The 17,872-nt window shown below is 40.8% G+C and overlaps 1 protein-coding gene across 5 annotated transcripts in view; it reads left to right on the top strand.

Moving 5' to 3' along the window:
* The window catches only part of TRAPPC10 (trafficking protein particle complex subunit 10), a 102,280-nt gene that overhangs the window by 62,901 nt on the left and 21,507 nt on the right, over positions 1 to 17,872 (top strand). For all 5 annotated transcript variants that reach the window (XR_012160710.2, XM_073359195.2, XM_073359203.2 and 2 more), the window contains 6 exons: positions 1,617 to 2,131; positions 7,343 to 7,484; positions 8,576 to 8,734; positions 13,275 to 13,504; positions 14,706 to 14,806; positions 15,325 to 15,451. Coding sequence is in view for 4 of the 5 variants with exons in the window: in XM_073359195.2 (XP_073215296.2) it covers positions 1,617 to 2,131; positions 7,343 to 7,484; positions 8,576 to 8,734; positions 13,275 to 13,504; positions 14,706 to 14,806; positions 15,325 to 15,451 (1,274 nt within the window). In the remaining variant the exon portion in view is untranslated. The remainder of the gene's footprint in view (positions 1 to 1,616; positions 2,132 to 7,342; positions 7,485 to 8,575; positions 8,735 to 13,274; positions 13,505 to 14,705; positions 14,807 to 15,324; positions 15,452 to 17,872) is intronic.

Here is a 17,872-nt window from a genome sequence, read left to right as displayed (position 1 = left end):
GGGAGGAGGGGTGTTTAGGAAAAAAACAAGGGGAAATAGGTTACCTTGCATAATGACTTAGCCACTCCCAGTCTCTATTCAAGCCTAAGTTAATTGTATCCAATTTGCAAATGAATTCCAATTCAACAGTTTCTCGCTGGAGTCTGGATTTGAAGTATTTTTGTTGAAGAATTGCAACTTTCATGTCTGTAATCACGTGACCAGGGAGATTGAAGTGTTCCCCAACTGGTTTTTGAATGTTATAATTCTTGACATCTGATTTGTGTCCATTTATTCTTTTACGTAGAGACTGCCCAGTTTGACCAATGTACATGGCAGAGGGGCATTGCTGGCACATGATGGCGTATATCACATTGGTGGATGTGCAGGTGAACGAGCCTCTGATAGTGTGGCTGATGTTATTAGGCCAGCAGGAGAGTGGGTTTGTGTGTGTGTGGGTGGGGAGGTGTGTGTGAGAGAACTTGGATTTGGGCTGGAGATGGCCCAACTTGATTATCATTCACATTGTAAGGAGAGTGATCACTTTAGATAAGCTATGGGGAGGAGGTATTTTTTCATGCTTTGTGTGTATAAAAGATCTTCTACACTTTCCACAGTATGCATCCGATGAAGTGAGCTGTAGCTCACAAAAGCTTATGCTCAAATAAATTGGTTAGTCTCTAAGGTGCCACAAGTACTCCTTTTCTTTTTGCTCATCTTTATGTACATATTTCTTGATATTCTGCTTAGATTACAACAGTGAAGACACCTTGGAAATACCATTGATGTGTCATGCTAGGCCTGCTTCCTAGCTGAAATATATATATATATATATATATATTTTAAGTGCCTGTCACCGGTTGTTTTCTGGCATCTAGCAATTATGTAAGAGTGAGGGGAACCTGACCTGGTGCAGAGAGTGGCTCCAGGCACCACTCTGATCATGACTATCATGAGTTTACGTTTGCTACGGTGGTATGTCCTCTGGAATATTCTGTCATGTTAAATTAACTGTTCAGGTGTACAGGAGCATAAAGAATAATAGCCCAGCATTAGTCTTATGATACTGTGCTGCTTAGATTGGGAAATGTTTGCTACATGAGTAAGTGATTCTGAAGAGGTTGAATGAATAATAGATCTTGCTATGGGTACATCTACACTGTCCAAAAAAAGTGCTCTGAGATCCACTCCCCTCACTGGGTTCCAGAGCCTGGGCTCCAATCCAAGTGGGAATGTCTACACTGCTATTTTTAGTCCTATATAGCAAGCCTGAGTCAGCTGAGACTCATACTCGTCAGGGGTGTGGAGTTGTTTTTTTCTTCAGTTTAGGTGTACTATACGGCTTAAAAGCTATTGACACGAACAGTTCCTTTGTCAGATTTTCTCACTACAACTGTATTTGAGGCAGAACTAAAGTTGTAACTTTAAAAAACATTTGTTTTTAGGCGTCAAGAATTTAAAATTTTTTATTCCGTTTAGTTTAAGAGGAAGATAGTGTTTTGTCTCTTTGGTATTGGGGGGGAACATAGTTTTTAAAATGTCTACACTTTTTTAAAAAATGGATTACTGTAAAGGCTAACCTTGCATTACCAAAAGCAGAGTGGAATAAAATACCTTGTTCTTGTCTGTACTTCCAGGTCAAAAGGTTATACTGTCTATGTATTCCTTTGCACAGTTGAAAACTCTACATTTTGACCCTCCAAATGCTGTTATCCATGTGGGTGGAACACTGTCTATTGAGCTGACTTTGCTGAGCCAAATGCCCATCCCAGTTGAAGTGGATCAGATTGCCATCAATGTCCACTTCAGCATTGAGAAAAATAGTTACCGGAAAACAGCTGAATGGCTCACTAAACACAAAACTTCCAACGGTATTATCAGCTTCCCGAATGAGGTTGCCGGTTTCCCTTTGTCAAGAAACAACTTGCCAGCACTGGAGTTATATGAAATGTACGAAAGGAGCCCTTCGGATAACTCTTTGAACACAACGGGAATAATCTGCAAAAATGTGCACATGCTACTGCGAAGGCAGGAGAGCAGCTCTTCTCTGGAAATGCCCTCAGGGGTGACTCTAGAGGATGGGGCTCACATGTTAAAATGTAGCAACATTATACTGGAACCAGGGGTCAATACAATAACATTCAGAACTCAGGTATGTTTTTTACAATTGAGTCAGCATAGCATTCATGAAAGAGAAGATTTAAAAGCACTAACTAGAGAAGGGCATAATGATGGCTAGTGCTATCCAGTGTTGCTCCCCTGCCACAGCTTTGCCAATGCAGCTTAACTCTTCCTGGCTCACCCCTGTTATTGCAGACCTTGGCCGATCATGAAGAGAGGCTGCTAACTCTGCTAAAGTGTGTGGTTGGTTCTCTGGTGTGCAGAAATGAGAGACTAGAGTGATCCCACCAAACTCATTTTAAGTCCTTTTTATTTATCCAGTTATCACTTTCATAAAAATAAAACCCTTATCTAACATCTAACATCTAGAATTCAGATGAGTATTACATCTGTCCCAAACTGCAATGTTCATTGTCCATCATGTTCTAGAAAAGGTAAGATTCTCTTGTTTCATAGTCAGACTTGCTCAGAGTAATGCATAAAAGGTTCCAGGTGGGGAGGTGTTTTTCTTATTGTGTTCTATTACAGGTAATCTTTTTTCCAGTGTCCGTATCTGCCAGATTTAGCTGTAGCGATACATAATCACGTTGGTGGTCGCTTACTTCCAGAGTGTGGTGTGATAGCAGCTATAGTAATCATTGCATACAAAAAGAGGTTAAGATTGCAAAGTCAACCACTTGCTCTTAAGAAATGTCAGAATTAAGGTTGCTTGTGTAACTTTAATTCTTCCCTGTGAGTATGACATTCTTTAGCTATGTTACCACATACTCTTTTCCTCAAAGGATCTCCGTCTCCTTCATTGCAGAAGATGGAAGGTATGTAGTTATTGAAGGAGAGAGCTGCAAGAAGAGAAATATACAGGTACGCCCAGGGCCGTCCCTAGGGGAGTGCAGGGCCCGGGGCAGAAGTGATGAATTCGTCTCTTCCGGGACTGACCACGCCAGCCAATCACACTGGCCTGCAGGGCCCCCCAAAGCGCAGGGCCCCCCAAAGCGCAGGGCCCCCCAAAGCGCAGGGCCCCCCAAAGCGCAGGGCCCCCCAAAGCGCAGGGCCCCCCAAAGCGCAGGGCCCCCCAAAGCGCAGGGCCCAGAGCGTTCACCCCAATTTGCGCTACACAAGAGATGGCTCTGGTTAAGCCAATTGAATATTGCCAGGAAAACTGGTTGTATTCCTGTCTCTGCCACAGATTTTTTTTATATGATGCTGGGCAAGTCACTTTAAACCAAAATTCTTAAAGATGGTCACTAGTTGTGTGTGCTTTATTTTCTGGATGCCCTACTTGAAACCTCTGGGGCCTGATTTTCAGAAGTGCGAAGTAACTCAGTTGCAGCTGAAATCACTGAGAGTGTGTCTACACTGCAATTAAAAAGTGCCAGCTGACTCTGGCTTGCAGGGCTGTTTATTTGCATGTACACTGCAATTAAACAGTCCCTTAGCCTGAGCCCAAGTCAGCCAGCATGTGCCAGACACCATTTTTTAATTGCAATGTAGGCATAACTTGAGAGCTGTGACGCTTCATACCTCTAGTAGTAAGGTAGTACGGACTGAAGGAATGAGTGATGGGGTTAGGAGGTCCTGAGTTCTAATCCTGGCTCTGCCACTGACTTACTGTGTGGCCTTAAGCAAATCACTTAGAAAGTCAGTGTCCTCACCTGTAAAATGGGAATAATAGTTACTGACCTGCCTGACAGGGTGTTGTGAGGAATAATTTGGTATGTCTATATAGCATTTAAAATATTCTGAAAAATGCGTATTTCAGAATGCAGCCTCTTGCAAAAAATTTTTTGCCTTAATCATGTTGTGCTTCAGTTCCCTGTCTGTATGTTTTAAAAAAAAATAAATAAAACAAAAATCTTCAGACCTCCAGAGAGGGGTGTTCTTAAACTTGGATACTACAGTGATGAGCACATTGTAGATAAACCACGAGGAAATGAATAATTCTATCTTCAGTGCAGTGTCTCGATGGTGTGCAGTAAATAAAGCATGGGGCAATGCATTGAGTATAAAGAAATATTGAATTTTTGCCTCATTTCCTGAGCGCTGCCCGTCCTGTATACTGAGTGAGGCGAAGGTCCTGTGGATAAAACAGTATGATTTTTGTAATTATACACTGCCTCGAATTAATGTTGGCATTTCCTAAGGTTTTAGTAGTTAACTTTGCAACCTTATACAGAACTGAACAAAAGCAAAACTATAGATTATTTTAAAAATTGAAGGTTTAACAGTGCTGGTCATGGAGGTTTTTTCCAATGTTCTCATAATGATCTGTGTGTTACTCCACTACTCCTGAGACTCAAATTAATCTTTCACTTTTCCATCCCCTTCTCTCATTCTGTCACCATCTCAACATGTAACTTTTCTATTTAGCCTACAGGCTAAGGGCAGTCTGTGCTTTAGTTTTTCAGTCTCTGCAGCATTGAGACAGCAAGCACGAGAGATGTGCTCATACCGGGGCAGGCTGGCACTGTGAGCCTGTATAGGTAGCACTTATCTGCTGGAGATGCAAGTTGGTGCAGCAGGTGCTTGAATTGAGAGCTGGCAACCATGTGATCTGTACACTACCTACTGATCTAATTTTTAGGTTTTTGAATACCTCTTGTGAGTAAGTGACAAGACATATTTAGTAATAAAGGCAGTGCAATGCGATTTGGAGATTTCAGAGGGCTAGGTGGCTGCAGATGCAGTTTCATATAAAATTGGATCCAAGTCTGAAGAACCCGAGTGGGAGAAGGCTGGAGGAGATTAGTGTGCACAGTGTTTTTGGCTTCATGGATGAGGAAGCAATCTACTAAACTGTGGAAGAAGAAAGATGGAATATAAATGAAGATACAATTTACTACTTGAACTATTCTTTGTATCTCATACTATGTACATTTCTGGTGGCCAATATTATAGGAGGGACAGTTAACTTCCTAATTCTCTTCCTGTAGTGAAGGAGAACAGCAAGAGGGAAAATTGTGCTGTTAGATTCCTTCATGCTGAGTGTAGCACCCAGCACCTATCCTCTTTTCCGAAGAACAGGATTTAAATTTCTAGAACTGACAGTATCAAGTAACTTAGATACCACTTGGTGGTATTTTCCTTGAAAATATATTAATTAGAGGTGGAATGTTTATAAAAAAAAAAAAAAATTGAGCACGCTGCTGTAGGATGATGGCTTCATATTCGATCCCTTACTCCTGTTCGATAACATAACAGGACAAGGGATTTAAATGAAGGGATTAGAGAAACCTTTCTCACTTGTGTATGATGAAGGCCATGTCTACACTAAGCATAGCTGTACTACTGTAGTGCCATAATGTAGGTACTCCCTATGGCACTGGAAGGCTTTTTTTCCATCGTTGTAGGGAATCATCTCTCTGAGCTGTGGTCACTAGGTTGATGGAAACAGTCTTCTGTCTGCTGAGTTGCGTCTACACTGGGGCTTAGGTCAGCCCAGTTACGTTAGTCAGGGGAAGCAACATACCTGTGCCGATCAAAAATTTAAGTGTAGACCAGCCTAACAACGGCACTGAGGGAACAATAAAGGGGAAAGAAAATGCCCCCCTCCATATGGGATGTATATGCACTCTGCTTCGTTTGCAGGTTTTTAAACTGAGCATAGCACTTGCTTCATACTAAATTTGCAGCAGTCTCTCTTAGCCATACTCCAAACTGAACCTCTTTAAATGTATTCATTCTAAAGTTTTATAGCAGGTCAGAAAATGTTTTCTACATTCTTTGGATCCCCTCTCCTATGACTCCTAGGTTTACATTACATGAAATCTCCCATGACATTAGCGCATAATGTGCACTAATGCTTTTGTCCAGTTACAAGCTGGAAAAAGTGGCGAGAAAACACTCAGATGGTGAGGCTTTAAGGTTATAATTTTGGGGCAGGTGCAGTACCACTAACTTACAACTGAAAAATTTTGAATTTGAGTATTCGCTGTGAGACAAAAACCAAATGCTTCAGGCTGCATAGGGTTTGTGTATTATGGGTTAATTCCACATCAGATGTGATGTGATATGGCGCACACAACACAAATCTGTACATTATGCTTAAGAAAATTAGGAGGATTTTTTTTAAAAAAATCTGCTCTACCTTGTGAAAAATTCAAAATACTAGATGTCTTAAAGGTCAGCATTTTCCTTCTGTTAGCATGATGTTGTTCGGGTGTTCAAATGCCCTCCATGCTTTTAACAGGATAAACAGCTGTATCATTTCAGTTGTTTGGTCAATGGACTATAACTGTGCTAGTTTGATTAAAACTAAAGTTCATTTCAAGCACCCAAAAAATTCTAATTCTGCTGTGAGAGCAGCCTATGTCATTAACAAAGATTTATAGCACTTTCAATGCTGTGCAGTAAGAAGTGACAAAAAGGGGAGCAGGGGGAACCACTCCCAAACTTCAAATCTTGTTTATCAGCAGTGACTAACACATTGTCCTTCACCAGGGATAGAACTAATGCATCTTCTAGAAGCACACCTACAGGTGTACCATTTTATTATTTTTTACAATGGTGCTATCCTATCATAGCTAGCCTTAAAGTAGTGTTGTGGGAGAATATGGGATTAAAATATATTCATTAATAGGTGTCCACACAATGTGGAAGAAAGTGTGAAAACATTATAGGCTTATATTGATTTGAAGGTTATTCGTTGCACAGTTTGGGGTTTTATGAATGCTAGCCAAAAAGTCACTCTGCTGTTCGTGACTACCTGGTAAAATCCATAATATCGTAGATGAGCATATTTATTATATTTTAATGTATGTAGCCCTCAGTTCACATGTGTGTGTATGTTTGTCTATATATATATATATATATATATATATATATATATATGAAATATAAATCCTCACCAGAGTAGGTTGCTATGCTAGGTACTTAGGGTAACAGAGTATTTGAATTGACAGCACTTCCATTTGTTCTTGAATCAAATGGACAACATTCCTGCTTCCCCTCCTCACCCCCCCTGCCATTATTAGGTGGGGTCCTTTGGGATAAACATTTTTACCAGACACTTACGAAAATTGAATTCGGAGTGCTTGGGCAATTTCATGAATTTTTTTCCCCTCTTAATTCTTTTTATTCACCTAGTTGTACAGATAAAAGCATACCAGTTAGAAATGGGCTGAGATGTATTTGTCCCTTATTTGTCAGAAGTTCAGTGGAGAAAACAAAGGGTTTTCTTGAGAAATGTAAAAATAATTGCTAGATTGAAAATCCACTCTTCAGTTTCATTTTTTATTTTTCAAAGGCCAAAGAACCTGGGACATATACTCTCAGGCAGCTGTGCACGTCAGTGCGTAAAGTGCACTTTGTCCTTCCTCACATTTACCCAGTTGTGCAATATGATGTGTACTCTCAGGAGCCCCAGCTAAAAGTGGAGCCATTGACTGGTAAGTAAACTTGTAACACTAAGAATGTGTTGATTGTCCATGTTACTTTCTCATACATGACATGTTTGTTACTTCTCATTTCATCTAAACGAGTTACTTTGCTCTGTCTTTTGCAGCTTCCTTTTAAAACTGCTTCTATTGAGAACATATGAGTCTTTAGGCTTTAGTGAGTCTGAACGCTATCAATCCCACTTGTCAAGTGACATGACAACTAGTATTTGATTGCGAATTTCAGAATCTGGCTTAGTTGGAGTGCATATAGGTGTCTGTATCCTTTTGAAGGATCAAGTGGGGTTTGATCTTGCATCACTGGACACGTTGATGGGGAGAATAGATAGTGATTTGACTGCACCATTGTGAATTTCTTACTAGTTTTGTGACACTGTATTGGCTTTGGTAATTTAGCAAAATCCCTTTACTTTGCACTCTCACCTACCAAAGAGGCTCTGCTCTAACTCCCTTTAAAATGAATAGGAGTCTTTCCTTTGAATTCAGTGGAAGGAGAATCACTAATCTAAGAGCTTTCTATGGGACCCATCACCATGCTTAAGAATGATCCTGGTAAACTAGATTTTACTGGTGAGGTCCTCTAGGCTTCCTGAAGTCTTCTACTGTTCCCCCCTTCCTTAGTAGAAAAGACTGTGCTTGGGCTGTATCTCTAGAACACACATTTTCCCCCTTCTTCATACATCTTCACATATTCTGTATCATTCTGGTTAATATGGGAAAGCTGTCTCAGAGTCCTAAAGGTGGTCAGACTTTGAATTAGTCGACTGCCTCTGGAAGCTTGTTCCACAGCTGCACCTCATTGATTGAGAATGCTTTGACTTCAGGTGAAGGGCAACAGTGAAAATTTCCCAAAATTGAATGGCTGAAACTCTCCCTATTTCTTGGACAATTTCTTAGAAAACTACTCCATAATTGAGCACCAAAAAGTAAAATGTTCAAGTTGATGTTAACATGCACTTGTGTGAAAAATGAGCTATGAATGTTTATTTGTATACTCCTAGCAAACATTAGCAGCTAATTGTAACCATTTAATAACTAGAATGCTGGCATACACTGGCACTGTTTGCTTTCTTTTTCTTCAGACAGCCTTTTGGCTGGTATTCCTCAGAGGGTGAAGTTCACAGTGACTACTGGCCATTATACCATGAAGAGTGGAGATACTCTGCAGCTCAGTAATGCTGATGCCATGCCTTTCCTCTACCATCCAGAGAGCAAAGCATTGATCTATTCCAATACCAGGGGTAAGCAGCATAGCCAAAATCAATTATCTGCCATCAGTCTGTGAAAATGCAGAAATCCTATAAGCATAATGTAAATATTTATTGTATAGCAGCAGAGTGGTCTATAAGATGTTAGAACGTTTGACACCATTGTTGTCAGTAACCATGAATTGGGAACTGGTAACTCAGCATTTCAGAGCACAAAAACTTCTGTAAGTCCTGGCCTTTTTCTACAACTGTTTTGGAAACTGTACATGTGACCAGTTAGATTTAGTGACTTCAGGTATAGGTCTTATCTCAATAACAAAGAATAGATATATTCTGGGAAAGATTAATTTACTGTCTGTGTGCCCTTCACTAGGAAATTAACTTGTCTCATAAGCAACTTTTAAATCAGTGTAGTATATTTGCAAGTGGCACCACGCAACAGAGGAAACCTTAGCAACACTTTCACCTATTGCAAGGAAGGAGATCCTGGGAACACCTTACAGGACCTGTAATGAAGTCCAGTTAGAGTTCTCTGTACCACCCTGTCTAGCTTTGAATTTGCATATTTTGTATAAACAGACAGTTGACTACTTAAGCCTCCTGCACACATGAATCCGTGGTTGAGTTCTCATTGCATTTGATTGCCTCAAGAAAAGTATGAACTTTCAGTCAACCAGATTAGTCCTGGAAATACTGCTTTTTATGGGTCAAGGTCCATGTAGGGAGGAAGGAATGGTTGAGGATTAGAGTGAATTAGACTACTTTTGTGTTGCCATTGTGGGACATTACCTGTACAGAGGCTTTGTACCATAGTAAAAGGTAGATTGTGTCAAACCAACCTGATCTCCTTCTTTGAGAAGCTAACCTTTTTTAGAGAAAGGGAACGCAGTAGATCTAATTTACCTTGATTTCAGTAAGGCATTTGATACGGTTCCACATGGAGAATTATTAGCTAAATTGGAAAAGATGGTGCTGTCTGTAGGAGCCAGCTGAGGTTACTCAATCAGGGTGAACTGCAAACAGAATGGGGCAAACAAACCCCAAACGCTGGTGGATATTCCAATACTTACATTTACCAAGCCAGCATAAAACAGCTTCTATAGTACCTCACTGGTTACTCAGAAGTCCAAATAATGCATTTCCCTTAAAGTACCCAGCCTCAGGCCTCCATCCAGACACACATGTCGAACATATGATGATGAATTCTGAAAATCATATAAAATAAAAGGTTCTCCTGACCCCAAAGGACCAAGTCCCAGACCCAGGTCAAATAATATCTTAGATCTTACTCCAAATACACGCTATAGTCAATTCTTATTAACTAAACTAAAATTTATTAAAAAAGAAGAGTGTTGATTAAAAGATCAAAATACATACAGACTTGAATTCAATTCTTGAGGTTCAGATACATAGCAGAGATGAGCTTGTAGTTGCCAAAAGTCCTTTTAGAAATAGTCCATAGGTTATAGTCCAATGTCCATATTCAGGGTGACCCCAGTCAGTGATTGGGGATCTCAATCCTTATGGCTTAAGGTTTCCCCCTCTTGAAACCCAAAGCAGATCTGAGATGAAGGATTGTGTCCCAAGGTTTTTATAAATTTCCAGCAGCCTTTTGGCCTGAGAAAACAATAGGCTTGACTTTCCTTCTTCCAAACATCATGGCAATTAGCACAGGATAATTTATCCATTAAACAGTTCAGACACAGGTTATCACAACCTTCAAAGAGACATAGACAATAATGCTATTTCAGTCAAGTATCTTCCTAAATACTAATACTCCTTTTATCTTTGAATCAAAGCTATAGCAATAGACTTACATCACAAGACCTGAACAAACATCTACTCTTCTATCTCTAACAATGCAGGCTTGCATTTCAAAGCTCTGTTCATTTACTTATCTTCCTAACCAGTCTCTAAAGTTCAGCCATGGATCAGGTCAGTTTGTGAGTTAAACTCTTTCTGGCCCTGTCACCTTTCAATGAGATATTGTATTATACTCATAATGTCACAGATGGAGATCAATATGAAAATTGAAAGGTGGATAAGGAACTGGATAAAGGGGAGACTACAGTGGGTCACACTGAAAGGTGAACTGTCAGACTAGAAGGAGGTTACGAGTGGAGTTCCTCAGGGATCGGTTTTGGGACCAATCTCATTTAAGCTTTTTATTATTGACCTTGGCACAAAAAGTGGGAATGTGCTAATAAAGTTTGTGGATGACACAAAGCTGGGAGGTATTGCCAATACAGAGAAGAACCAGGATATCATACAGGAAGCTCTGGATGACCTTGTAAACTGGAGTAATAGTAATAAGATGAAATTTAATAGTGAAAAGTGCAAGGTCATGCATTTAGGGATTAATAACAAGAATTTTTGTTATAAACTGGGGACGCATCACTTGGCAGTAACAGAGGAGGAGAAGGACCTCGGAGTATTGGTTGATCACAGAATGACTGAGCCACCAATGTGATATGGCTATCAAAAAAGCTAATGCGGTTTTGGGATGCATCAGGCGAGGTAATTCCAGTAGAGATAAGGAGGTACTTAAGCTTGTACTGTTATACAAGACACTGGTGAGACCTCATCTGGAATATTGTGTGCAGTTCTGGTGTCCCATGTTTAAGAAGGATGAATTCAAACTGGAACAGGTACAGAGAAGGGCTACTAGGATGATCCGAGGAATGGAAAACCTGTCTTATGAAAGGAGACTCAAAGAGCTTGGCTTGTTTAGCCTAACCAAAAGAAGGCTGAGAAGAGATATGATTGCTATCTATAAATATATCAGAAGCATAAATACCACAGAGGGAGAAGAATTATTTAAGCTCAGTACCAATGTGGACACAAGAACAAATGGCTATAAACTGGCCATCAGGAAGTTTAGACTAGAAATTAGACGAAGGTTTCTAACCATCAGAGGAGTGAAGTTCTGGAACAGCCTTCCAAGGGAAGCAGTGGGGGGGCAAATGACATATCTGGCTTCAAGACAAGGCTTGATAAGTTTATGGAGGAGATGATATGATGGGATAGCCTAATTTTGGCAATTAATTGATCTTCGACTATTAGCGGTAGATATGCCTAATGACCTGTGATGAGATGTTAGATGGGGTGGGATCTGAGTTACTGCAGAGAATTCTTTCCTGAGTGTCTGGCTGGTGGGTCTTGCCCACATGGTCAGGGTTTAGCTGATTGCCATATTTGGGGTTGGGAAGGAATTTTCCCTCAGGGCAGATTGGTAGAGGCCCTGGTGGTTTTTTGCCATCCTCTGCAGCGTGGGGCACGAGTCACTTGCTGGAGGATTCTCTTCACCTTGAAGTCTTTAAACCACAAGCTGAGGACTTCAATAGCTCAGACATAAGTTAGGGGTTTGTTACAGGAGTTGGTGGGTGAGATTCCGTGACCTGCGTTGCGCAGGAGGTCAGACTAGACAATCATAATGGTCCCTTCTGACCTTAAAGTCTATGATTCTATGAAAATTATGTAATAATTAAGAAGGTAGGATATGTTTTTTATAAAGCAATGGTTAGTGCGCAGGAAAGTGAAGAATTATTTGCCTCTCTAGCCAATGTTTAATTTAATCATATCCCAGCTTCTCCCAAAGCTCTGCTAGTGCATCTCAATCCTATTCTTCAGTTTATATGTAAAAGCAAGAAGCAAAGACTCAATAGTTGAATAAGGAGAGATTAAAAATAGGATAAATGTAGGCATCCTATGTGAAAATTTTTAAGATATGTCACGAATGCTGGTTAAATCTTCATTATACATAGTCTTGTGTTATCAGTAATGAAGCTTGTGTAAAATGAAAGGAATGAAGTAATAGGATATGAGGAGTCACGGGGACTAGTGGTAAAAAAGGATTGGGTAATGGAGCAGGTGAGGACTGAAGGAACATTGATAAGATTCAGACTAGTCATTAAATTGCTCTGTCAAGAATTTCCTTAAATATTGGAATGGACTACCAAGGAAGGTAGCCAGTAGCCCTTCAAGAAGAATTAGGGAAACACTGGAAATTAATGGAAATAATGAAGGGTAAGGTTCTTCATGATATTGGGTCTTTGACTTGATCTACACTTGAAAGTTATGTTGGCAAAGCTGCATTGGTCAGGGATGTGAAAAAACCCACATGCCTGACCAACATAGCTCTGCTGACAAACACCAGGTATAGACACAGCCATGTTGATGGAAGAATGATTCTGTTGATGTAGCTAACATCATTCGGGAAAGTGGTGTTCCTACATGGACAGAAAAGCTAGTTCTGTAAGTGAAGACTCTATACTAGGGAGGCTCTGCCAGCCTAAGCTTCATAATGTATTTGTAGCCAGAGACTTCATTAAGGAAGCCAGTGTGGAGTTCTTGGAGTTCTACAATGAGTTGTATGGCTGCAGTCCTCACTGACAGGGAGGTGTGAGTTATAGACACTATAGGTACCAAGCCTTTTAGGGCTCCTTCTTGATCAAAGAAGACATTTCTAGCCTTTCAGGATATGATCTCATGACTTGATAGCTAGAGATGAAAAATGGAGGTTGTGGAGGGGAGGAATATTTCTAAAATTACTTCATATTCTACACAATTGTAGAAAAAGTCTCAGAATCATCGTTACTGATCCAGTCTTCTGAAAAGATCACAAGCATCACCTTGCCAGTGGCTCCTGCATATCATGTGATTGAATTTGACCTAGAAGTTATCTATTTGCCATCAACCCCAACAGCTTCAGTGGAAAGTGAAAATCTGGTAAATAAAGAACTGCACAGGAAAAGCAAAGAGAAGCAGAAAACGGACAACTGCATGGCTACAGTTGACCAAAAAGTAAGATGACCAAAAAAGTTAATTTTTTGACCACAAGTGTTTAAATTGACCAAAATTATGAGTGAGAATAACCTACTTGCACAGAACACCTTCTAGCTTAAAGGATATGAAAGCACGTCAGACTGTGTGAAATAGATGCAAATGTATGTGTGCAGAATTTTTAAGGTACGTACAAAAATACACAGAACTTTATAGGTGGATGAGTCTCCCTTCACCAAATACTAGCCTTCTCTGAGGTTTGACATTCTGTGCCAACAACCCAAGTTGGAATTCGGCCAACAGACCATAGTTAACACCCCTACTTCTGTTTTAAGTGCCTGGGATCTTTAATGACTCCAATGATCAAAGCCTCTCTTCTGATCCATCAAAAAGATGTAATTTATGTATGCAGAGTATCCCTGCACCATTCTGGTACACTGCTTCAGTATTAAGAGAAAAGAATGTTCTGATTAAACCAGTAACAACACTTCCTTATACAGCTGGGACTTAATTTGAGCGCTCTGTCCCATGTTACTGATTTTATTGCCCTATGTTTATAACTAAAATGGTCTGCACAATGTACTGGCACTCTTACTTCTCACATGCTTAACTATTGTTAAAAGAAACTGCGGATTGGTTCCATTTGGAAACTAATGGTGGGGGGGGGGCGTTTGGTGTTCATAAAGATTATGAACATATGCATATATGAAAAGTTATTTCACTTAGTGTGTATACACGTTAAGGGAAAATCTGCATTCAGTTCAGGAGGAACTTTTTTGAAGCTCTGTGCTGAAGTTCAGAATGCAGATTAATCATCCCTTACATTATGTTATGAAGTTAATAGGTTTGTTCCATTAGTAATTTATTTTGAGACTGACAAAATCTATGTGGTTATTGCAGTAAGATGCCCCTGGTGGCAGCATTGTTCTCCCTTAATATTTGCCAGCCCTTAAAGAAAGTGCTCTGAAGAGGCAGATCCCATGGATAAGTCAGCTTAGGAGTTGACGTCAGGGAGACACCAAGCTGTGTGTGTGCGTGCGCACGAAAAATCCTCTTCCCACCTTAACAAGCTTAGTTGTTTGATAAATCAATTTTTCCCCCCTTTTGGATGCATTAGGTTTGACTGGTCAAGACAAAGTTTCTGGGAAATGTTTAAGTATTTGGAATTGGAAAATAAAGCCATTATGCATGAATAAGAATTCTATTTCTTTCTTTTCTCCAGGTAACCATTGATTGTCCCTGGTCAATTTACTCCACCATTATTGCATTAACATTCAGTGTACCTTTTAATGCCAAGCATTCCTTACTGTCAGCTGGCAAACGGTAATGTAGTCTTTAAATATTTATAATCTCTTTCCTCTTAGAAAATGTTTGTAGAAGTTGATGTTCTGTATGTAAACTTTCAACATAAGTTTTTATTTTTTGTAAGTGGGTGGTGAGTTTTGCCACTTATGAAATGCTCATTTTTGGATTCACCCATTCTCCCTTTCACACTCCATCAGCAGAACAACAAATACATTATTGGTGGTATATTTTAATCATATAGTCATAGGCTAATTTTCTCCATCTTTTGGTCTCCATGTTAGAACTCAGTAAAGGCAAAACTACTTATAAAAAATAACTGTACCATAGACCTACTTCTGCAGACTCAGATTAGCAATTAAGCAGAGAGGAAAAGAAATAATATGCCAGTCATTTTTACTGTTCTTGCCTGAGTGTCACAATTAGAGAAACTCTGTAGCGAGGATGAAATGTTTTTAATAAAGTTTTCTATGAGCTTGCAGTGAAACTGATATCAATATACAACGTATATTATTGTATGTTCAATGCTTAATTTTCAGGAAATATATACAGGTTTGTGTTCAGAATTTGTCGGAACTCTGTTTCCAGCTTTCAGACAATAACCTAAAAAAATTTGGTAACTGCATAGATCTACAGCTGGTACCTCTGAAGCCAGAATCCCAACAGGTAAGATTCTCCTTGGTGGCTCGTTACCTTTTAGATGTACGGAATAAGATGAGTGTACCAAGGCACAAAATTGAAAAAATTGACACTTATATTGCTGAAATGCTTAGAATCTCGGTGAATGGCTTTCGTAAGAGATAATATAACAAGACTGACACACCCAAATGCAAATATTCAGGTCTTTGCAATCTCTGAAAAACAGATCAGGGTGACCTTCTACTAAAGGGTATTTTGGGAGCTAGGTCACTCACTGCAATAGACTTTCATATCTGCAGACTCAAGATGAAATCCTAATGCGGGTCACAAATTATTAGTTTTTTCTTTGAATGATGTCTCTAAGGGTGCTCCACTCTAGGTACGGCAACAGCCCCTGCACCTGGGATCGGAGATCTTCGTTAGCAGTGCCTATTGAACTGCACACACAGACCTTCCCATCTCATGCCATGAGCTGCGTGTATATATAGCACTTTGCACTCCAACCACCCCTGAGTTCTTTCTTAGACCTTTGGTCTGGGATGGAATCTGCAGAGATACCTGCCTATCCTTTGAGCTATTAAATAGTGCCTTACCTGTTAGTTTTAGTGTAGTAGTTCTTTCCTTCCTTGCCAGCTCCCTTAAAAAAATTAATTCCTTCCTCTTATCCTCCCTGTTAGTTTGTAGCTTAGGACTTAGTTTTCCTGCTCCCTGCTTTTCTCGACGGGGAAGTTTTCTCCCTCACTCTTAGGCCCGGATCTCCCTGGTTTAAGAGATGAGTTTCCTGTGGGACACCTTTCCAGTAACCACGGTCATCCACAGAGCAGCCACTGCCTGGGAGAGGGACACGTCCCACAGAAGTCTATCCATTGCCACAGCCTGACTGCCAGGGCCAGAAAAAACTGGGACATTTGGCTGCAACTTCTCATGGCGAGGTCATTGCATCCAGCATCAGACCCTGGCCTGGACACTTCCCCCGCTAGGTCGTCCACCGACCCTCATTCTCCACGTCCTAAGAGAAAATCTTCCCTTTCTCATGCTGATGGGAAGGAATGGGCTTCCTCATCACCCTCTGAAACACCGCCACCTCTATGCCCTGCAAGGTCAGTAGCCTCAACATCTTCGGGGATGAGACATAGCTCCAGGGCCATCAGAGTACCTCCAGTACCACAGCTAAACAGAGGTCTAAAGACCCTAAATGGGCAGACCTTCAGACATTAGCACTGTCTCTTAGCACCGGAGACTGCAACATGAGACCATCAATAACAGTGCCAACTGCCGGACCAGATCAACTTCGGGCATCATGACCTCAATGAAGCCATCTGCATTGGTGATGTCCATTTTAGCACCGGCCAAGCTCTTGGCACCTACACCTTCGGCTTTGAGCAAACCCATGGCACCAAGCAAGAACTCTACTCCGTCTGCTGGCTGCTCAAGAGAATGCACCTCTCCCTCAGCACCAAGACGTTAAACACAGCAACCAGCAGGAGGCGGCATTACACACCCTTGGATGTCAGATGAGCATTAGCCTTTGACCTGGACAGAACTAAACCTTACAGATAATTGCAACATTTATTCCTATGAACAGCCAAAAGAATGAAAGGTGCAGACATGTCTAAGCAATGCCTTTTCAACTAGATCTTGCAGTGTACACACCTGTCCTACCAACTATACAATTGACAACTTCCTCCTGGAACTCAAGCACATTCCACCCTCTCTCTCCCCCTCAATTGCCTTTCTCAGTGTGCCGATTGCTGACATTTGCAAAGCAGCCACATAGGCATCCTCTATTACGTATGACTCAGCATGTGATACTGTACTAGGACACACTGTCGTATCATCCAGATCGATTGCCACTCCAAAGCCCCAGCCTTCCAACTAGGGGCACTACTTTATAGTCACCTACAGTGGAGGCACCCATAGGGACATCACTCGAAGAAGTGTGCAGTAACTGAAGTTCTTCAAGATGAGTGTCCCTTTGATGCTCTACTACCCGCCCTCCTCCCCTCTGCTTCAGAGCTGAAAGATAAATTCTGGGGTAGAGAAGGAGCTAGGTGGCGGTTGGACAGCACAGCGCTATATATACATGCTGCTCATGGTGTGAGATAGGGAGGTGCACATGTGCAGTCCAGTGGGCACTGCTAATGATCTCTGATCCCAGGTGCATGAGGTACTGCCGCACCTACTGTGGAGCACCTGAAGAACCACAGTTACTGCACAGGGTGAATAACCTTCTTGTTGGTCTCCAAATCCCTTCTTGTTCCTCTTGCAAAAAGCTACCACATAGTTTGGTGGTTTTGGCATTCTGTGGTCAAGAATGGCCAAAAAGTGGAGTAGCTCGGAGCTGCAAACTAGGATTGAGATACGATGACAAAACAGTGGTCTGTAATAGGCATCAATCTGCTTTTTACCTGGTTTTAAGAGACTCTTTTTTGTGTGTATTTTCCTGAG

This window comes from Lepidochelys kempii, chromosome 1 (genome assembly GCF_965140285.1).
Source record: "Lepidochelys kempii isolate rLepKem1 chromosome 1, rLepKem1.hap1, whole genome shotgun sequence".
Taxonomy (NCBI): Eukaryota; Metazoa; Chordata; order Testudines; family Cheloniidae; genus Lepidochelys; species Lepidochelys kempii.
Note: the sequence above shows the minus strand (reverse complement) of the source record. Positions and strands in the feature narration are given on the sequence as shown.